The 24235-nt window shown below is 39.9% G+C and overlaps 1 protein-coding gene across 2 annotated transcripts in view; it reads left to right on the forward strand.

Moving 5' to 3' along the window:
- aff2 (AF4/FMR2 family, member 2) overlaps positions 1 to 24235 on the forward strand; it is a 206142-nt gene that overhangs the window by 20180 nt on the left and 161727 nt on the right. For both annotated transcript variants that reach the window (XM_046029879.1, XM_046029880.1), the window contains exon 2: positions 22232 to 22352. In XM_046029879.1, the coding sequence (XP_045885835.1) occupies positions 22232 to 22352 (121 nt within the window). The remainder of the gene's footprint in view (positions 1 to 22231; positions 22353 to 24235) is intronic.

Genomic DNA, 24235 nt, shown 5'->3' on the forward strand with positions numbered 1-24235 from the left:
GTGGCGACCAGGTACGTGGGTGGCCTTGATGGTCTGCCATGCAGGAAGAACTGACCTAGAAAACAACGGCTGTCCTGTCAGGCCCTTTCCTAGAACCCCCCAGTTAGTGCCCTGCTAGACAGGCAGACAAAGAAAAAAAGACAAGGAAACAAAGAATGAATGTTTACTCCTCAGAGATTCATTTAAATGTTTTGATGAAATGAACCACACATCTGAGTCAGCGCATTTTCACCTCAGCTCATTCACAGCTTCAAAACACTTTAAAAAAAAACATTTTTGACTTTCTGTTACTGTGTTGTTTTTCTTCAGGTCAACAAAACATTTTGAGCCTTGTACTGAGGTTACTTTCCTTCTAAAGCTGGATTGCGTGGGAAAAGTCTAAACTCAGAAAGAACCTGTTGTACAATAGATTTATATAATTTTAGTTTTCCCACACATTGCTGCACACAAATGAAATTGCTACTGTAATTGTGCTGCTCTCATTTTTTGTTGTAGTAGTAATTGTTTGTAGTAGGTCACTACATCTCTCTAACAGAGCTCTGTAAACAGCTCCTCTTTATGCATGGTGTTTTACTTGTATGAGCTCATTGAGCGAGCTGTTAAGGTCATCTGCAGATGAGCAAGATTCTGTCGGGTGGATGCAGAGACAAAGGTGGATACAGTAGCTCTCTTAGGTCAGGATCAGAATACATGACATCAGCCCAGTAGTGGCCTCTGCATGGGTAGGGCGTCAGGCATGAGAGTCCCACCACAACTGCACGTTTTGTTGTGTGTAGTGTGATAAATGAAGACAACTATTGCAGTATCTGGGGCATCCTGACAAAAATACTAGTGACAGATTTGTTTTGCCTTTCCTTGCTAGTGCTGTGAATGTTCATTTGAAATTTGAATGTTTGAAAGTATTACAATATAAGTAGGCTATAGTATTTAATCAGAAATGATCATGTGTAAATTCTAAATTCTCAGTGTAGGCAATAGGCTGTACCTTGTACTTGGGGTTGTTTCTATGCACTGTCAGTCTGAGCCACAGCATGCTCTGTTGTCCTTGCAGTAAATTTGAGTATGGGCGAGCAAGCCGTGCGAGTGAATAGTGATGACACCAAATCACCCGAGAAGTAATCTGTGAGAGCATTTTTAATTCAACGCCACAGATGGAAAAATCATTGAGAAAGGTAAGGCAGTACTGTAAATAGTAATTTCCTTTTAGTGAGTTAGCTTGAGAAGTGAGCCCGCATGAGGCACCATGAATAAACAGAACATTTGTTCTACAACAAATTTAGGATATGGCTATGTCTACTGTTTATACGCAGGGTGCGTTCAAATTAATTTGAACTAATGTTATGACAAATTCGCTTGAATGTGATTTTTCTCTCCCCTAATTTGACAACTTCTATGATGTGTTCTGTGACATAGACAAAGCGTGCTCTACTGCACACTTCTGTAAACATGGCAAATCGAACAAGGAATGATTTTGTTGGTGTTGCCAGCTGCCAGGTGAAGTCAGTCTCAAGCATATTATTCTTAGTTGCCAGTTAATCTCTTGGTGGGCTTTGATTAGTCAGGTCCAACACCCAGTCTGCCATAGTTCTTGGCTAAAACACAAGAAATAATTTCTAAGTAATACAAAAATATTGTATAGTCTTTTTCCTGGCATTAGTTGTAAAATCCACAGAGCTGAATCTGTGCCCTGTTGGCAGTAGTTTATAATCAGTGTGAAATATGTGGTTTGAGTTGGCAGGTATTGTTCAGTCTTTCTGAAGAATCGGTTTTTATGAGGTTTGGCAGATCTTGGCTGATGGTTTTTCCCACACACAGTCTTGTTTAGGGCTCAAACAGAGATCCAAACCATGCAACGGTGTCAAACCTCAACACAAATTCAGTAAAAACTTGGTAAAATTGCAAATGTAGACACCTGCAAGAAGAGCCTCTTCTGGCATGTCGAGTGGATCTGTTCATCATTGCTCTTAAAAGTGAAGCCCATGGGCCAGTTATAGTGCTCAAGTACTTACACTCATCCGCCTGCTCGATGATGGCCTGGCTATCCGCTGTCGCATTTGATGGGGGTGTTAGGTTACACATGAAGTCTATAACCATTCCTTTTGTTTTGGATGCCTTCAGATGGAGGTGATTGCTTTTCCTCCAGGAAACAAAAGCACCGGCAGCACTCAGGAGCCTCTTAAATGCGTCCAGGATTACGGTGTCATCAGAGTATTTCAGAGAGAACATATCAGGGTCTGTACTCCTGCAGTCATCTGTATGCAAAGCAAACAGCACTGGTGGTAATACAGAACGCTCAAGGCTTTTCTGTAGAGATAGATCTGATACAGTGTGTAGAGTGTCCATTGAATCGGACCTGCTGTTAGGAACGACTCAACAGGATCAGCAGAGGGTTTACATGCATAAGATAACTGACCAAGGATTTCCATACATCTACAGTTTGTGATTAAAGCGCTCACACAAGATCCCTGACAGCGGTCCGTATCAGGTTTTCAACCACCAGCTGGTCAATCCGATCTTCGTGCTTAATAGAGGTTTATATGCCTCTGCACTTTTTCTGTACAAATTACACTCGGTGTTGTTGTGGATAAAAACGCTAGAAGTTCACATCAAAGGTCATGTCTTTCGATCTGTCTGATCAAAGTGACAGTAGTCCTGCCACTTTGTAAGAGCCTCTCCTCCTTTTCCCAGTGCAGTCATACTCACTCTTCTATTTTGAGTTTACCCACCTGAAAATGGGAGGCTGCGCTGTCAGCATTGTTTGTATCCTGCTGTGAAGTAATAATTCTATTCATATTAAACCCATATTTATTTATATTATAATTAAATATGCATAAGGTATTTTTTATATTCAACCAAATATTTTCTGATGCCAGATATCCCAATAACTGAAAGTGAGACTAGAACACAACACTAATAGCGATGATGCTGAAAATGAAGTGCAAATCAAGCTTTAAAGCTGCACAAATTAATTTTATATATTAACGGTGGATCCAATTACTACATGTATAATGTGAAAAGTGTTGCTTGTAGTCACAAACCTACAGCGTACTGCGATCTGCTCTGCAAAGTGTTTCGCCGTCCCACAGCTCATGATTTTGGTTTTACGGCCCCCAACTTCACCGTTTTGCTTCAGAATAAAGCACTGATAATCCCACTAGCACCAAACAGCAAACAGACAAAGTTAACAAGATTTAGCAGCTGAAGACTCAAAAACGGTATCTCTCCCCGGAGTTTTTGGAGACCAAAAACAGTAAAAGGAGAGTGACTTTTGAAACTAAAAACCTCAATTCATAGTTTTCAGTCACTCGACATGCTCGGTGACCTGGAGAGCAAAACAACAGACCAACATAGCGGCTCACAACACGACCCCCTTGTAGAGACACCGCAAAAGCTGTTAAATTTTATTTGGATCACCTTTCAACTCAAGAAAAAGATAGATATGGACACAAACTGCAAGTGTTGGGCACTTGCAATCCATATAAAGCACAACAACCATCTAGCATTTTGGCAACGCAAAAGTAAGAAACTCAAAGTAACAGTGTATCACTTCCTTCCTGGTTGGCGGGCAGCGTCTTTTTTTGCCCTCCAAGGGAACGTTGAAAACTATGTCACGTGAAAACTATGAATAGGCCAGAAACAAGATTCCAAATTTATGCTGATGGCACTCCCTGCATGCTGGATGTGTGAATATACACCTCTGCTAACACGCTACCCGTAACAATTTTATAAGGTGATAATATGATGTTGGGTTTATAGCTTGTTCTACTGCCCAAAGGGGAGTACTGTGTGATTATGGAAGGGACACTTCTAAAATGTGTAAATATGTAGCTTTTTTAGTGAGTCAGATGCAGTTCTCTCATGGATCTGAGCAGAATCATGCCTTCCTTAAAACATAAATACCAGGCTTGTTTTACTCCTCTGTGATGTGACATTTCCTCATGATTTCCCCATGTTTGTGAAAGCCTCAGACTATTAGATCCTCAAATTCTAGAGTAAAGTGTTTTGTTTTTTTACTTGGAAGTATAAAAACAGCAAACAAATAGGCTGCTGCAGCTTTTAATTAGGCAAGTAGGCATCTTAATGACTTAAATTATAGATAATGGTGACAGTGGTTTTGTCGAAACATTTAGACAGTCTTTTCTTCTTAACATTGCTTGAGCTGCACGTGCAATTTGTTTAACGCAATGAAATATTAAACACAAATCTACGAGTTAGTGTGATGATGCTAAAATATATCAATGTACTGCTTCTGGGCTACTGTAATAAACACAGGTTTATTGATTCTGACCTACTGTTTTGACATTGTGCTCATGAATATTGATATACTACAATAGATTTAAAATATTGATTGTGCTTTATTTTAATAAAATATATTTATTCAGAGCCACTGAAATATAATACAAAGTGACATATTGATTGTGGCTCACCAAAGATATACTAATTAAGTAAGTAAAATGATATTAAGGGACAAAGATATTGATTCAGACTCACTATAAGTCCAATGACAATAAGCCCCAGCATGCTCTTGCTCATGCTGGTACACGGACTGTGTCACACTGCTGGCATGTAATGTGTGCTTGGTGGGACACTGTTATTGCAATTTCCCACAATGAGAGAATGCTATTTCACATAGTTGGCATACATGTAACACTGCAGAATAGTGTGCAGCGATTACAGCCAAGACCAAATGGCTCGAGGTAAAATCTCTGTGGTACAGACACCAAGCAGCTGTTAACCCTTCATGTGCCGACGCCGGATAATTGGCTGGAAAAGCCTTTGTCTGAGACAGCGAGAGAGAGAGAGAGAGAGAGAGAGAGAGAGAGAAGGAGGTGGCGTAGAGGCATGTTTGCAGTGTGTGTGTGTGTGTGTGTATGTGTGTGTGTGTGTGTGTCCTTGGGGGTCTCTCTATCCATCTTTCTCGCTCTCAGTCTCTGGTCCGGAGCTTGTTACCATAGCAACGTAGAAGAAGAGGTACTGCTGCCGGAGTCCCAAAAATTGTATTATCTTTTTCAGACACGCACACACACATGCAGACGCTACTACTTCGTCTATCTTGCATATATACAAACTGGCAGGCAGCAGTGTATGAGTGTGTGTATGTGTGTGTGCGTGTGTGATTATCTGTGTGTGTCCAGTACAGCTTGCTAATGCTGGCAGGCAAAAGCATACAGACACACACACACACACACACACACGCATGCACCGAGAAAGAGAGAGAAATTGGTTGAAGGAAAAGGAGGACAGGCGGAGTGTTGCAGTAGAGTAGACGAGGTCATGTAAGAACAGCAGGGTAGTTTATTTATGCCACTGAAGGGGGATAATTGGCTTTTACTCATTCATTATTTCTTGTGTTTCTGTAGTTGTCAGCCTATTGGACAACAGGTAGTTTTGGCTCTGCAAAGGTGCCATAAAGCACGGTTATCTGGCTTCTGCAAAGCACTCTGTGGCTTAACTTTGGGGTCGTTCATTCCGTTTTTGTACATGGTGTGGTGTAGTAGTGCCTCATGGTACTTCATACTTGAATTTATATCTGAGGCTAGATTTTAGCTAATATTTAGGGTGGACATCAGCCTTGCAAAGAGATTTAAGTCTGTTACACATAGATATATGTTGGAATGTCCGAAATCCCACCCTTGCCCCTCATTCACTGTTTTTATTTTGTTTTGTTTTTTGACACTCTATAAAAAAAGAATAAATTTAGATTTCAGACAGATGATCGTTATTATTCACAGAGGTGTAGTGGTTATGTGGATTCACTTGCTCTTGTTAAAGGACTATAGCGTCTTTCTGCTCATTGTTGTGGTTTTGATTCAGTGTCACCACTCTCATCAGCCTAGTTTCCAGCTGCAGCAGGGAGCTGTTTTCAGAAATGCACAGTGCCAGCACTAAACGGTATACAGACACAGTTAAGAGACTAGCTGGTGAACACGGCGGAGCATTTAACAGCTCAAGAGCCAGATATTTCTCTCAGGAGTTGGTAGAGACAAAAAAACAGAGCTAAAAGAGAGGGAATATTGGACTTAAATTTGCTAGGTGGTCAGAGACCACAACAGCAAACAAATGTTGCTCAGTATGTACTATATATGTAAATAACTGTTTGCCTACACATTCACCATATTGTATTAAAATACTAACTTAACTTAATTAATAATATTACAATCAGTGTTGTGTTTATGGCTCATTGAGCTGCCGTAGTACGGACAAAAATCCATGAATGCAGGTTTAAGGACATCATCACCAGGTGATCTGAACACTGAAATGTTTATCATGCCAAAAACAAAAAAAAACAGTAACAATAGCGAATGGTAAGAAGACTCACAAAGTCATAAAAGTGACTTTGTGATGTCAGTTACACAATTGTATCTACCTAAACTTCCATAACAACCTCCATGTTTTTATCTGACTTAAGATCTGGTACAAATGCCAGTGATGGCCCAGCAGGTTGTGCCTACCACTGTAGGTTCGAGGTATTTTTTCTGGTGTCTGATTTAAGAAGAGACTTGTCCATCATTTTGGATTGGATTTGAAATGAAGTCTGTCTCAAGCAAAGACTTGTTGAGCCTTACCAGACCACAATGATGGTGGTAATGCTTGATAGTGCAAATAAGAAAAAGCCTTTTTTATCTAATCTGTTAAGGTGCGTTCAGACCAAAAGCGAAGTGAGCGTTGCGTTTACATACAAAGTCAATGCAAAGACACGTAGAGCCATGATTTCCTGTCGGGCAGTGTGAAGGGGGCGCTGCTGGCGCCGTGAAGGCCTTTGCGTGAGTTGAAAATTTTCAACTCGAGCGAGAAAGTCGCATGACACTGTGTCGCAGCGTTGTGTGGAGAGGGCCAGGCAGAGTGGGGGATTGAAATGCCGCTGGCTGGCGGAGAGCTTCTAAACCTGGGCGAGAAGTACTTTTTACTTTTACTTTTTACTTTATACTTTTTACAACGTTGATTTATCTTCACTGGAGCTTCTCAGCAGCTAGCTTCCAAGCACATCTGGTTCTACTGTTGTTGTTAGCATCGGTTGGCACCCAGAGTTCTGTTGGACTACTACTTCATATTTATTTATAAACCAGACAAAAATGGACATAGCTTGGAGAAAAGAAAGCGAGCAAGTTGAAGTTCAGAAAACATGTGTCTGTAACTTTATTCCAGCTATCGTTGTACTTTACTGTAAACAAGTTAGCATAGCTTAGTCCTGATCGATCCGAACCCCATTCAGAAAACAAACAATTTAGAAGTTGTCATGCGGACTTGCTGACAAACCTGACAAAGCATGAATTCATATGTTAATTCATAACAAATCTGCATCATATTGTAGTTATTTTGGCATCAGTTTGATCCATTTATTGCAATTAAATCACAGCAAAATGTTTGCTGTGGGTTCATACAGCTGTAGTAATGGCGAGTTGTGTTTATTTGCATTATCACGTGTGTGAACACTCTGCAGTTGTTCAGTGATAAAACCCCCACGAGGAAAGTGTTGCGAGGATTAAATTCGCGTTTGGTCTGAATGCTGCATTACAGTATGTCCACGCTTATGACAAACACTTTAGAATCCATAATGTTGATACATTTTACAATATTAACTCAATTTATAAATCCATCTCTGCAAATATTTGCTGCACACAAAAAACTATTTGTCAATATACCAGCTATATGTCTGAGCTACAGGCAACAGCACATGCATCCACATCCCAGACACACACACACACACAATTGTATGCTTGTATGTGGCCATGTACACACATGTGAATGAGCGAGATTAAAGCGTGAGGATTACACGGCTGTCTTTTCAATTAAATTTTCAGAATAACATAATTCCTTTACTGTGTACAGCAGAGGAAGCAAAAGAAATGTCAACGGCGTGCGAGCGACCGGTGCATTATAGAAGCGCCGAGGACACTGTCAGAGGATCCCAGCAGCATTGACAAGCATGTGACATCAGCGATAATGTCTGAGACAGAGATCATAAGCGTGATAATGGCTGTGATTACATTAGTAAAGCTATTATGTTCTAGATGGCAGATCCCATTAACATATAAACAGCCTTAACCACTGCATTCACCGTGGAAATTAACAGGCCCCCCGCACACACACACACACACAAACACACATGGGCAAAAATGTATATACTGGTATGCATATAAACGAAGGAGATTAAAGCACACGGATTATATGATACAGATATTACCAAACATAATGTCATTAGATATGGAGAGACACACACACATAGTGTGTATTGTACATTCGCACACACAGCAACACTCAAAAAGACACAAAGTTCATGTTGACCTATTCTAATTTTAATTCCCCCTAAATTACCTTATTTTGCCTCTGAGTCATTTTCTGGAAATTGTGTAGACACACACACACACACACACACACACACACACACACAGTGTTTATGTTCCTGTGAATACGTGGATGGTCTCTAATCTTTCTCTGTCTCTTCCTGCCCTTATGATAAACTGCCTGTCTAACATTGTTTTCTTATCGGGCTGTGTGTGTGGGTCTGTGTGTGCGCGTATGCAGGCTTGTTGCATGGTTGCGTGTGGATTTGTGCAACTGTGTGCCAAGTGTGTACGACTGCATGAACACCTCCTAATGTGAGTGTTTTTGATAAAGACAGTGAGGGATACTGTGTGTGTGTGTGTGTGTGTGTGTGTGTGTGTGTGTGTGTGTGTGTTTGTTTTAGCCAGACTATGTCTCCAGAGCTCGGCTCTTAGAGCATTTGGAGGCAAACATTAACATCAGTAGATGCCTCGGCCTGACTCTCTCTCTCTGTCTTTCGCTTTCAATCTCCCCTTGTCCTCCCTCCTTCCCCTCTCTCTCCATCTTTTGTCCTTCTTTTTCTAACCTGTTATCTGATCATTTGTGTCTCTTTCTCCCTTGCTCTGATTTCACAGAGCACAGGATGTAGTTCAGTGTGTTCATTCATTATCTAATTAACTAATTTACCAAGCGCTAATTCTTCTTCATCAGCTAATAGCCTGCAGATTAAGTATGGACGTGTGTGTGTGTGTGTGTGTCTGTGTGTGTGTACTGTATGTCTGTGTGTGGAGGAGGAGGGGGGCGGGGTTTGCTTTTTGAGTGTGTGTTAAATAATTAACCCCTCATCATCAGGTGAAAGTCAGAAGATAAAGAACGCCCTTATCCCTGATCTGGATAATCAGGGAATAATCAGTTTTCCTTTCAGAAGGCAAAAGTGAGCAATCGTGTTTTTCTTCACACCATCATTTTTGATTTTGTGTCATTTGTGGGCAGCTGGAGAAACGACCTGTAGCCTTTTAGCATAACACATTCCTGTGAAATTATTGCCATGACACATTTTAACGTTAGGAATACAGTGTCGTCGTTGCCACTGCGCAAACTCACTTTTCCCCAGTGATTCATGTCATGCTTTTTGGGGGGGGGGGTTTCCAGAGCAGTTTGGAAGTCACTGGGCCCACTGCCACGTGAAAACACCCTTCAGGCAGACTTGTGGAGTTACACATCAAAGGCAGAGCGGAAAGAAATCTTGAAATCTGATGATGGGGAGCAGCCCTCTATAGCGTCAAAACATTTGTACTGCTGGGTGTAATCAGAGTTCATTGAGAGCCTATGCAGCTGAAGGCAGAATACACTGTGAATAAGTCCACAGAACATTTCAGGAGTGATTTTAATTTGCTAATAATTATTGGTAATTACATTAAATCGATAAGTTAAACATCTGTTTTTGATCTAATAAAATATGTATTCTGCACATATGTGGATTATGTAGCCAAACACAACAGGTGTAGGTTTAAACCCACACCCAAACTATTTCATTTGCATCTCTATCATTACTGCAACTCAATTACTTATATAATTATTTAGTTTGCAAAATATTTCAGAATAGTAAAAAAATTTTCAACAGTCCCAAAGATATTGAATAAATAACGATATTAAACAAGACAAGCAGCAAGTCCTCACAATTAAGAAGCAATAAACAGTGAATGCTTAGGTTATGTATGAAAAGTATTAGTTCAGGAAGGAGGAGCAATCTTTTTTGATTTCAAGCATATCTTTTATTTTTCTCTCTACATTTTGTGTTAGTGTTCCCTTGTTGAGTTTATTGTGACTTGAAGCATGTAATTGGTTTATGTACGACAGACATTCAGACATCTGATCTCATCAGCAGCATCATCTTATTCATATTTATTTTGTTATCAGAATATGAGGTTATAAATGTTTCAACTCAGGTGCGTGTCCTTAAAGGTACCCTGTAGCGTTTTTGACCACTACTAGCGCTGTAGAGCAATGTTTTTAGAGGATTCCTGTTTTGTTTGGATCGTGCACACAGGCAATGTAATACACATTCCTGAAGCAGGTTTTCTGCCTTTGAGTAGATCAACAGCTATAGATGGCAAAAAACAATTCACCTTCAAAGGTAGTAGTAAAAGAGTTGGATGTGACAATGTTCATTTGGTTAAAAACCCTGATGTAAACACAACTTTTGTTCATTTACAAGAAACCTCCACAGTGTGCCGTTACATTTTTTGGATTTCTCTTCTGAAAACTCAACACAATGCCTTCAGCACCCCTCCACACTCAAATCATTTCTGTACATTCCCTTAGCATTTTCGCTTGATTAATTACTGGATCAATTTATCGTTTAAAATGTAATTGATTGACTAATCGTTTCAGCAGTAGTTTCTCTGATCAACACAAAACTCCTCCAGCAAATATAGAGCTATTTAGTTTCTGCTTGAGTACGTCAGAACAGAATATAGCTGTAAGGAGATTCATTCACATTCAGCTTGCAATTCTTAGGTGTGATGACCTATATTAATTCTGATGTGTTGAATGCAAATATTTTACAGGCCTGTTTGCTGTAAAAACCAAACAGTCTCACTTCAGCTTTCAAGCTCAAATACAATGCATGGTTTCACAGATACATTCACCTTAGATATCTGCAATATGTGAAGCTGCATTAATATTTCCAGTCATCTCAGTAAAAGGCTGACACATTGATCCTGTTGTGTTTTAACATCAGCACCACAGTAATCCAGAGGTAAAGTCAGGTTACTCAGTCATGCTGAAACACTCTCTCCCCTCCACCTTGCAGCCTTTTTTTTGTTGTTGTTTTTACAAATCTTCTGAAGAACCTTTTTTTTTTTTTTCCACATTTAATCTGGTTATTTTTCAGCAGCACCTAATTAATAAAAGGAAGTACATGTTCCATTATTAATGAAAACAGTACGAATCTTCACACCTTAGCTGTGAATTATCGCACATCTTTGACAATGCTCTTCTTGTATTCTTAAGAAGAATAGGTCATCATCGCTGATGTGCAATTGGACCAGGCTCAAACCAGGAGTCAGACTTTTTAAAAGGATTTCTTTCTGCCTTCTACCACTGGAAAAAATGTGAAAAGTAACAATCATACATAGCCTAATTCAAATATATTTTAAGAGGCCATGTTATCGTGAATTTGATCATTGGACAAAGAGCAGTGAAGGGCCATTTCAGAGAATTACAATGAATACAGAGACGTGATGGCCAAAGAGAGATGAGATGAGATGGCGTGAGAATGGCCTCTAGAGTCACTAGGATCCGTGTTTGCTCTGACAATCATTCTACTCAAAAGTGTTTGCACTCAGAAATGTGCCTGAGTGGCCTGTTTTCATTGTATCACACACACTTCAACATCTTTCTCCCTCTCATCATTGCATTCTCTCTCGCTCTCTTTAATCCTTTGTTTCACTGGGCTCCAAAAGCCATTATGTTAGAGTACCTGAAACGATAGAGGCACATGATTAAATACATGCTCTCACACACACACACACACACACACATAACACACACACACACACACACATAACACACTTTTTCTAATGCTGTAAAGGCACTGAATAAGTGGTAATTTACTGTAAACATATCAGACACACCCAATCAGATGTCAGTGATAATTTGATTTGATGCACTGATCTGAAGAACCCATAGCAAGTCACAACGAAATAAAATGTATTAAAATAGAAATTATAGAAATTTATTTGAAACCATCCATCTTACTCTCAACTAGTGCCGACAAAAATGTGCTCAAGTGAGTCCTAATAAGTAGTCAGGTAAAGCATAAGTGCTTAAAGGGACCCTGTGGAGTTTTTGTGAACCTCACCTTGAGGTCTATCAAGTGTGTTTGCAAATGCATTTCCTTTCTTATAAAACATTAGCAAAGCTCATTTTGGGATGTTTTGAGGCCATGTTTGAGAGATGAAATGAGCTGAAAAAACACTCAACATCTAATTTAAGCGTAATTTATATTTTCGATTGATTTCCATCCATCCATAGCCTACATTATTTTCTTTTTTTGTGAGGTTCACAAAAAAAACTCCACAGGGTCCCTTTAAGGAATTTACTGCACTTCTTATTAGGTCGCGGTAGTAGAGTATTCCAGACGTCCTTCTGTCCAGCAACATTTTCCAGCTCCTCCTGGGAGATCCCAAGGCGTTCCCAGGCCATATGAGACATGTAATCGCTCCAGTGAATTCTGGCTCTACCTCTGGGTCTCCTCCCAGTATGACTTTCCTGGAAAACCTCCAAAGGAAGAAGGCATCCTAATCAGAGGCCTGAACCACCTCAATTGTCTCCTTTCGACGCAAAGGAGCAGTGGCTCTACTCAGAGATTTGCTCCGGCAGCCATGGCACAGCTGTAACGCGGTGCACACGCCTCCTGTGTGAGTCCGCCATAAAGCTGAGCACTGCCACTGTAAGAAGGAAACTCATTTTGGCCGCTTGAAATCCGCAATCTCATTCTTTCAGTCTCTACGCTCAGCTCATTACATTGGAGCGTGGATGCCTTTAAGCTCAGCTCCCTCTGCACCCACTGAAAACGTGTTTGATTTTGTTTCAAGAATACGGACACAGCTCTCACTTTCGTTTGACAAGGACCGGATGGCGCAGTACCCCCCACAGGATTCCCCAGAGACCTCTCCCAACAACCCTGCTAGGGTAACGAGCTGGTCCACTGTTCCATGGCCAGCACAGAATCCTCATTGCTTCTGCTAAATCTGCGACAAATAGGTTAGAGCCTCCTTTCCAGCAGTGTGATACCTCGATAATTGGTCCCCCTTTTTGAAATCGGGAACTCCACAGGCTTCTGCAACATCTGCCAAGTATATAGGTGAGTCAGATAATGTGTTGGTTGGGTTCAGGAGCTCCTTAAAGTGCTCTTTCCACTGATGTACAGTATCCAAGTCTGGGTCACCAGTTCTCCTCCCAGGCTGAGCACAGCCTGAGCCAAGCCCTGCTTTCCCTTCCTGAGTCGTCAAATGGTTTGCCAGAACTTCCTTGAGTAAACTAACTGAAAGTCCTGCTCCGTAGCCTCCCCGAACTCTTTCCACACACAGGTTTTTGCTTTGCATCCGGTACCTGTCTGCTGCTTCAGGAGACCCCTGGGCCAACCAAACCCAAAAGACCACCTCCTTCAGCTTCAGCCTTCTGACCACAGCTCTTATCAGCCTCTTCTACAGTGGAGGCTTTGAACATGGCCCACTCAGATTCCATGTCCCCATCCTCCCCCATGATTCATATAAAATTCTTCCAGAGGTTCTTCCCTTTACTGCATGTTTGGGTTTACCAGGTATTTCCAGCAGCCTCCCCTACCACCTGATCCAACTCACAACCATCTGGTGATCAGTTGACAGCTCTGCTCCTCTCCTTACTTTAAGTGACAAAGGTATATGGCCCCAGCTCTGAAGATTATCGATCTTTGGCCTAAGGTTTTCTGGTTACAGAATAAGTACACCTATGAATGACCCTATGCTTGAACATGGTGTTTGTTATGGCCAATCCTTAACCTGCAGGTGGTGGGCCCACAGATCGATTGATTTAAATGTTTAATTTTTTTATTTGTCTTCAATTGTGCCAATGTAACTCAGTGGTTGAGTGAAAAGTAATATACATTCAAAAATCTAAAACCCAACAGCTTGGTTTTTCCGATGGTTGGCTGTGATTTAAAGTAAATGGAATTTGTAGTAAATTGGCTATAACTTACGTAATCACTGGTATGATATTTTAGACTTCACAGAGCTTTACTTCTAGTAGTACCCCCGATGTTTTTGTTCTGTTCCAGTAACAAACAGATTAGAATATTTTTTTCATATTGATATGCTTTGAGATCACTCTTTGCTAAGTACAAACAAAAGACAAGAAGCAAATACTTAGAAAATATGTACATATCTAAATGAGAAAAGCCCTTTTACATATTGTGTGATTTTGTTATCCCACAGTATTACGTGTCACGGGACAAACAACCACAAAGCATACTACTGCTCTGTCCTCCCTCTCTGTCTGTGTATCTATTCGTCAGTGTCATGTACACAGGTTTGTGTGATGTACATTAAAACAAAGCTGGAAGTAACATTGTGTTTGAAGGCTGTGTCTCATTATAATATCTGCTCTCATGTCAAACACACAAAGGCACAAAGCTGTGATTTCTGAAATCCATCCACATACAGAAACCTAAAAGCTGTATATTTTCATATTGATGGCATTCTGGATATTCTTCTTCTCTGTCTATCCAGGAATGCCTACTGATATTTCTCTGATGTCTAATGCCGTCTGAATGAACACACAAACCAGAAAACACACACAAACGCGCACAAAAATGCGTCATTGAACTGACACTTCAAACAAAGCTTTTGTCTGCTGCCTGACAGCTATTCCTCTCTCCTTCCCCCTCTCCTCCTCCTCTCATTATCCCCCTCACTTCTCCCTGTCATTCCAAAACACTCGTTCTACCCCCTCATCCCCTCGCTCTCTCCCACACACACACACACACACACACATACACACACACACACACACAAACGCATTCAAGGGCTTATTCCTAATTGAGCTGCCTGGTTAATGCAGGTTAAATAAAATACGAAGATTGAAAATATGAAAGGCTTTTTTATAACACCACTTGAACTAAAGGCATAATAATCAGTTGTATTTAATTTCTAGAAGAAATAGATTAATGCAATGATTGGTTTTAAAGCAAATTGTTACGATGACTGGCAGAGGTGTCACTAAAAGCGTGGGTTAAACTTTGAAGTAAAATAAAAACAAAATCTCCATGAGTATTGCCATCTTGTTGAACAGTTTTGTGAAAATGAAAAACAAAAACTCCAAGACTTAAAAGGGTCCTGATCTAGAATTCAAATTTATTTTAACACAAGATCCACACTGTTTAATCGAGACCTTATTTGGTAGAATACAAAGTTTTTTTGTTTTAAAAAAATCATTGTTTTTCCCGATAGGCTTAAACTTAAACCAAATCAAAATTCCATGTCAAATATGCGACAAATTTGTGTGTGTGAATTTGATGAATAATACAATCCATGTCTGAGATGAAGTTGAACATATCTTAGTGTTCTACTTTGTTTTCTTTTTGTACAAATATTGTGTTTACCCAATCTCCCCGAGTTGAAAAGAGTGTGCTGATTTTAACTGATTGGCAGTGTGTTTGAGAAACTTTTTAACCATTTATAGCTAATAGTTTTAAAGTAAGATTTGGCGGAAAAGCTCTCAAACAAGCAGCAACAAGAATTCTGCTGGGAGGACTAATCCCCCTTAATAAACATCAACCATTAAATCTTAGTTGAATCAACAATACCAAAAATACCGCATAAGGACAAGGTTGTGGTGGTAGAGCAGCATTGGCATGAACAAATCAGCAGAGAAATAGTGATGACTGTCAAGTTATAATGGCCACCTGTACACCTGCATGAAGTTACTATTCAGCTGGTATAGCCACACAGCTGTGATGAGACATTGATTATGAAGCATGAACGAAGCAGCTGATACTAATCCGCTAAAACAAGTGGGACTTCTTCATCTTATACTGTGGGTGACCTCGACCTGTGGTAATGACTAAGATAATTTACTAAATAAGATGTGGGGGACATTTATTGATCTCATCAGCATCATGCAGATTGGTGTATTATCATTACTACAAACATTAAAACAAAATTTGACAGATGGAAACTAATACACTTGAGTTTATGGGGAAGCACAAGCATATTATTAAAATGTTAGTTGCACCTCAATATATAATATAATATAACGTAATATAATATATATAAAAATATATAATATTATTTCAATGATGGTGCCAGTCAACATTCCTCCAGTGATTTTTACAGTTTAATCAGTTAATTTGGCACTTTCTGTGGAATGCGAGGAAGCCCTGCATAAACATATGAGGGTTGGCATTATCAAATTTAGAACTGTACAGAATATTATTTTTATATTTTTTAATTTTTTCTTAATTGTGATTAATTGCATGTTTTTTTATTATTATTATATCTTATCTTAGCTGTTTTAAGACTGTATTAACAATGATAACAATTCTTACCACTGTATCTTGATTGGAAATTAAATTAATGCAAAGAAAGTTACTTTATGTACCTTTTAGATTTATTTGATTATTTCAAATCAAAAGATGTGCAACAAAGCTGAGGTAAAACAATCAATGTCTTCAGAAAAATAGTCTTCCTTAAACTTGCTTTCAAAAATTCTACAGCAAAAGTGCATGTACAAAATGTGTACATTATTATAAATTGCATAACAAACAAAACACTCCATAGCTGCATTATTTTAGAGTTCAGTTGAAACCAATGAGGAGTTTCAGTTTGGCTGCTTTCTCCGTTTCATACAGGCTATATATGCGTGCAAAAATGTCTTGTCTTGACGTATGTTTTTTATCCACTGGAAAACTTGAACTGCAAAATAAGATGTGGATTAGGTAGGTTGAGAAACCTTGTCAAACCCGTTCTATTGCTTTGACCTCAATCTTGTAACTCCATTAAAGGACACAGCACATCTTTTAAAGCAAAAGCACAACTTCAAAAATCCATCTCTGATGTAAGAGAAGCAGAAACAGAAGGATTTAATAAATGATAATACATTACTCATCGTTAAATGATGAGTAATGTATGAACTTAAGTTAAAACAAATTGATCTAAACTATGACTATATGTGCCATGGGTAGCGTATGTATTTAGTACAGAAAAGCTGATTGCGCATGACCAAAATGTGCAGAAAGCTTTGCTTAAAATGACTTCATGGCTTTAAATGAGTTCAAATATATTTCCGGTTGTTGCCTTGAACTGTTCTGACAGTTATTCCCATAAGATACAGATGCAGCATGAGTCCACAAAGTCAGGCTCTGGCTGATTTTCAATGAAGCAGCTCCAGAAACTCTCTTGATGACTTACGCAGACTGGAGCCTTTCTTCCCACTCACGACAGAACACAGAAACTTCAACATGTTCAACTCAATCGACTGACCAGCTTCAACATCTGGCTGCTGTGCAGTGTGTTGGAAACAGCTTTCAGGTCTTTACTTCCATTAAATGGAAGGGTTCTGCGTTATATAATATAAGTAACTATAATATAAATGATTTAAACTATCATTTTTCATTTATCATTATTAGAACATATAAATTGTAGTGTAAGCATGTCAGTTAAACTTTTGTATCCTACTTACAGCTACGATAGTCCAGTTTCCCAGTGATAACCCCTGTGATTTACTTTCATTCAATAAGGAAAGGAATCTGTATTTCCACTGGGCAGCTGCCTGCTAGCACAACCTGAGTTGCATGTTCAATGCCTTGCTAATGGGCACCTGAGTAGCATTTACTGAGGAAACGGGATGAAGTTCTGTGCAGTGAAAGTGAATGAGAGGGTGATGAGGCTGTGTTAGAGACACTGGTGAGTGCGGCTGTGTGTGTGTGTGTGTGTGTGTGTGTGTGTGTGTGTGTGTGTGTGTGTGTGTGTGTGTGTGTGTTTAGTTATCAGGGGAGCACAGCATAGCTCTGCTGAGATTAAATTCCCAGAGCTTACTCTGGCTATCAGCATTACTTCAGGACACACACACACAAACACACACACAGAAGGAAAGCAGAGTGGTAGAAAAGAAAGCTGCCATCGCTACATTTTCATTCACAGAAAATATCAGCATCGACAGTATGCCCACTGCTGATATCACCACTGCTATTAATCCCTACCAATCCATCCATCTGTCCATCTGTCCATCACCTCTCTCCCGTTTTTTTTTTGTCTGTTTTTCAAATGTGTGTCTTTTACAATTATCTGTCAGCAGTGCGGACAATCTTACAGATCTGACATCTTTGTTCTTTCATCATGTGCTGTAGTCTAATCAAAAATAATTTGAAGATGGATATGAAAACAGATATAATTTTAACATTTATAGTTCAAAGTCAAACTGAAATTTTAATTATTTTCACATCTATTTCCATTTTTCTAGAGTGGATGAAACAGATGAAACTGACATTTATGGAGAAAGGTCCAGGTGCAACTGTGACGTCGCTATTGGATCTAGGTTAAAGTTCATTAATTTGGTGCCCCTGCTGTTTCAGAGTGTAATTCACCGCTGTCATTGATTGAAAGACAGCTGCACACATACATTTGATATTAACTTAGCTAACACAGCCAAACATCAACAAGACATAGCAAACCAGCTGGGAAGTTATTTCCTAGTAATTCAACAGAAAGACAGCTTGGCATCTGTTTTTCTGCCTTTAATTTTTACAAAGCTCTCGCCAACGTCTGAGAGCCTCTTGCTTCATCAGTCTCCTTTTCTGTTCTTAGCTTCCTCCGTCTACGTCCTCTTCTGTCTAATCGCCTATATCGTTATGTCCATAGAGGCTGCTGAGCCTGGTTATGTTGCTGCACAACAGCGGTGCCACTCTCAATAAGCAGTTATTTTATGGCAGAAAAGTTATATAATGTTGCATGGTCAATCTGTGGCAGCTATAAATCTTGAGTTAACAAACTTGCTAGATAACACACTCGGACAGCGGTAATTGCGTCGGTTGATGTCTAGCTTTGTTGGCTAGCTTGCCACCCGGTCTCTTGCTCTGTCACTTTCTCTTTTTTTCTTCCTCACTTCCTTCAACAACATCCGCCTCTGCCATGATAGAACTATAGCAACCGCTACGAGCCTGGAGTGGCAATGAAAGAGGCGCCATTCACCCTATTACAAGTCATTGTATCATCAAAATGATTTTTAAGCTGTTATTTTAAGATAAAATTACTACATAATGATGCTTTAAAGCCTATGGACGTTCAACACTTGCTGAGTCACCGGCAGCTCCTTCACAGCTCAATGTTGTGTTTATCCCACATTAATGAAAGGGGGGGGGGGGGGGGGGGGGGGGGGGGAGCTAGCAATGCCTGGCTCTCTTTTATGGGTGGCTGTGGTAAATAATAACTGTTAAAGCTTACACCAATAGGTAGTCCCATAACCTAAGTGCTTTGTACCTAATCGTGTGATTTGAATCATGAGACAGAGTAACGTCCAGAATAACCAACTAGCATACAACGTGACTTTTTGTATAACATTTCTTCAAAAAACCTGACCTGATCTACACCTCACTGAATTGACTTTTGGTCAGATCAGTGAGGTGTAGAAAGGCAGAGTGGCAGTCTAACCTGTGTGTGACAGGTAGCGTCGTACTCTGTTCTTGCCGCACCCTGGGAAATAAATCCTGGATGTGTTAATTTCCTCATCTGACCTGATTCCCTCTGTGTGAATGTCTAGTGTGTGACAGAGAGACAGAGACAGTGATCTGTGGCATGGGACTGCAGCCCTGTGTATATGTGTATGCTTGCTGTATACACATGGTTTGTGTGTGTGTGTGTGTGTGTTGTAGACACAGCTCTGTCAGTTATCTCTTTGCACTGACAGACAATGCACATGTCAACCAGCAGTCCCAGCGCACACAATGATCACATCTTCTGCTGTAACACACACACACACACACACACACACACACACACACACACGCAAACACCTAACCTGTCAATCATTTTGTCTGGTATTCCCACTGCTCTCTCTTGCTTTTTGCTCCTCCTCCCCTCTTTCTATTCTATCTCCCCATCCCACCACTCTTTCATCATTCTGTTATTTTTCTTTCCTTTTTAAGAAACTGTCTGTTGCCCTGAAACTGGGGCTTTTTCTCCCTCCCATGGGTCTCTGTGATTTTTTTTCCCCCTCTCTCTTTCCTCTCATTGCCACTCCGCTCTTCTCCCTCCCACACACATCTTGCTGACAGATTAAATGTTGAAGGCAAGGTCTTGTAGAGAAAAAGAGAAAGCCTCTTTTAATTGTGTTGATCACTAATTAGCCGGCCTGTCTCATCTCTCTGCAGTGGATGTGGTAAAACAGGATGCCCTTTCCTGGGTCAGTAGGCCACAGCCTCATGCATAACTTGTTCTCACACACTCTCACACATATCCACACACATTACTTTGTACTCCCGAGATTCCAGTTTGGCTGTCATCTTGTAGATTTCTCAGTGGAGGCTGGTGACTGAAAAACTTTAGGAGGGCATGGTGAAATCGTAACTGTGCAGTAAAAGGTTTTTTTTGCTAAAGATACATGGTTATATAAAGAACATTTTCCAAGGACCTAGGTTTCACCTCCCTCTCCATTACCCACAGACCACTCTCCTTTGCTCCCAATCATTCATTGTCTTCTGTCAGCTGTCTCATATTTTAAATGCCACAAGAAACAATCTCGAGTCATATCCACAAGCAATAATTCTGGCTTTCCAGACAGAAAACCATGGTTCATAGCGGTAGGGTAGGAATATTGAAAGATTAAAAGCAAATTTTATTGGGATCCGTCCAATGACAGAACATAAATGCATCTGTCCTTTGCAATGTGTCATGGTTCATTGGGTACAGCAGGCCATAAACACTGCCTGGATTAGGACTTCAATTCCCACTGGGCCCACCTGCGTTAAAAATGAATTCACTCATGAATGAAAGCACCCAGCTAATGGCATATGTTACATCATGTTGACCTTATTATAAATAGAAAAACTGTAAAAGGTTTGCCTTTTTGAGCTCTGGCTAATATTGAAGGAACAGACAATTTATTGTTCATGCTGTGTTAAACTTTATTGTGTGAGTTGGTTGCTCTCATAGGCTGTATATAAAGATGATTATTCATTGTCTAATTCATTTAATTTTATTATTTAGTCAAGGACATGGCTTCTGTCTGCCTTCTTGGTGAACAATGGTCAGGTACAGTGACGTGCTGGGTGGAAGGATAAACATGTCTGTCAAGAAGTAGGCTAGTTAGTTACGCAGCGTAACTCCTCTTTGTGTACTGAACTGAGATACATCATGTTCATTTAGGAATACTTTTAACTTTGGAGAAAGCCAGGCTAGCTGTACGCCTTCCAGTCTTTATGATAAGCTAAGCTAATCGCGGTCTGGCTTCAGCTCCATGCAGAGCGCACAGACAGAAGAATGTGGTGTTGATCTAGTATGTGGACAATTATTAAGTCCTTTTGCAGCAAATGGGAGGATTCACTTTACATGAAACAATCTTTGTGCTATTCCTCATGAATTTTGCAGTATACTGAACTTGGCTAATCTTGTTTTGACAAAAAAGTATTTTCTTTTTGACTCAAACTGTTTGCTGCAGATACAGCAAAGCTATGGGCGATAGCTTTTAGAAAGTGCTGGATGACACAGGGGTCGTAGCATTGGATAAGCATTTTATGGAAGATCAAGCAGCTTTTGCAAATCAATTTTAAGACTACTGGAATTCATTCAAATGTCCAGAGTAAAAAATAACTACTTAAACTCGGTGCTGAGCTGACTTAAAGAGACAGAAAAGTATCCAAACACTTAGGTCATGTTTATGTGTTTAAGTGATTATCCGGATAGTAGTTTCTGTGGAAGACAGCGTGTTTTAGAAGTGAAGTAAATGGTTTCTGGAACCTATCATATCGAGGGACATATCGATGTCAGAGAGCCAGGTTTGATAAGCAGCCAATGTCTAAATATTATTTGTAATCTTAAACAAACCATCCAGCTTGATGAATCAAGTTGGATATGTGTGTCTACATTACTTATTCTCTGTTGAATTCTTCTTTAACAGAAACCATTTATTCTTGCTCTCACTTTGAAACTCATACCAAGATTCAGTTGTCGTTTTTTGCTCTATCTTCCTTGTTCATATGTTAAGTGGAATTTGAGTCATTTTCAGACAGTGCACTGACATGATTTACTCTGTTTTTTCCTTTACCAGCTACCCGGCTAATCTAATCACACTGCAGGAAAAGAATTTCAGCCAGTGCTCTTTGCAGATCCAAAAATGACTTGTTAGCAATACTCATTAGAAAACCAGTGGCAGGCAATGTGTCGGCCTCAGTGGGGGAGACTAACAAGCTTTTCTCTTTGTGTCCTTCCAGTCATCTGGAGTCAGAGCGCAGTGCCCTGAAGAGGAGAGAGTGGGAGAGGAGGAACCAGGAGGTCCAACAGGATGAAGACCTGTTCTCAACTGGATTCAACTTGTTTGGAGAACCTTATAAAGTAAGAGTGATATATTAGTGAATCGGTAATAATTAGATAATTAATAATTTAATCATTTTTACATAGTTAAAGTACATAGTTAGTTTCCCCCACTTACATCTTACATTTTAAAGCCCCATTCTGTGCTGGATTTACTAGAGAAGGTAGGGTTATTTTAACATAATATGGGTAATATTTCACCCCCACCTCAGTAATAATTACAGCTGCAATTACCTACTGTTCTTTGGTCCTCTTCTAACTTAAAGAGTATTTTAAAATGCTTTTTCTACAGGAAGAGCATATTTTTTTAAATCAACTCAAAAACATTTTTTATGCTGCTAATCTGATAAAAAATTAAAGATCAAATTTGTACATTTACACAGTAGTTACAGTTCTCTTTTAAGCCTGTTATTTTAGCTTATATTTGCGAGCACTATGCCAAATTAGCTACTAGCTGTTCCTATTTACACCGAGCCCATGGATGTACAGACAACTATCATTGGATTACTTTGATCCTGACAAAAATGTGTAAAAGGATAAAAGGATTGTCCTTTTTATGATTTCGGAGTGGATTTATGGATGTTAGTTCGTGATGGACGTAGGGAAGTCACAGTAAATGATATCAATATCTGTTTCATGTCTATGTGTTAAGACCTCACTCAGTATCTTTGCCTCACGTCTGTCGCTCTGGCTACTGACCTCGTCCTGTGTGATGTCCTTGTCTATTACAGACCATGTCCTGTAATTTCCTGATGGTTAAAAAGCCGTCCAGAACAATGAGTTAAACTACAGAGGAGCACAGTGAATATTTCATTCCCCACCTACCCCTGTTTATATTAATCCTGTCCGAACGGGGCTTTGAGGTTATTTGCCTCCCTGCTCCGTATTTAACAACATAGAGGTCATCTAACTCAAAAAGAAAGTGAATAAGCTTTTTTCATTATTATTTCTTAAACACTTTGAATCACAACTTATATTGCACTAAACAGTCGGTTTAAATGTAAGGACAGAAACACAAAGCGAGCCTGTAAGCTAACATCAGCAAGCTACATACAGCACACACACTCGTCTTTACAACCTGGCTGCATTGTGGTTCTTTAGACCGAATGCTGCTTTCACCACACAGAGTGCTCTCTCATTGCTGTTTAGGAGACAGTTTTATATTATGCTGTTAGGTTTTGATTGATCTGTGCGGGAGGACAATGTACATACCTGACACCAGAATTTCATTTGGGCAAATGGAGTGAATTTACGACATCTTAATCAGTGAGGATGGGCCGCTCTCCTCTAAAGCAGCCCGCTTTGTGATTTAGACTCATCTGAAACGAATTTGCCTTGTGCAAGCAATGAATTGAAAAGAACTGTCATTGCTAACCAACAATTATCCAAACATATTTTTTGTACCATAATGCACTTTATGCTGTTTTTGTGGATGATAAAGCTGATGATAACCTGTGGGTCATTATAGGCTGTAGGAGCCATACACTGGGTTTGTTTGGGTTTTTATTGGGTTTCCTCTCTTTTCTTTGCACTGTAGTGTACATGCACGCGCATCGTGACGTCATCAGTTACTGTGGGTGTGACCGGGGGCGTGGTGTCTGTATTAATGTGTGTGTGTGTTCACCTGTGAGGAAGCTTGGGTTGATCATGGCTGCAGGGTGAGCATGGGGAAGAACTTTCTGTTGACCGTTACCATCGTCGTCAACATCTTTCACTGATGTCTCTGAGGTACCTTTTGCACTACTTACAACATGCATCACTCAAAGTAAGTGATTGGTTTTCTATGTATGTGAAATAGCGTAATAAAGAGACTCAATATGTACGATGGTTCAGCGTGACGCGTCTTCAGTGTAAATCCTCATGTTTCAGCCTGCTGTGGCGTTTTAGTTGTTTTGGTGGGTCTG

This window comes from Micropterus dolomieu, linkage group LG19, assembly GCF_021292245.1.
Source record: "Micropterus dolomieu isolate WLL.071019.BEF.003 ecotype Adirondacks linkage group LG19, ASM2129224v1, whole genome shotgun sequence".
Taxonomy (NCBI): Eukaryota; Metazoa; Chordata; class Actinopteri; order Centrarchiformes; family Centrarchidae; genus Micropterus; species Micropterus dolomieu.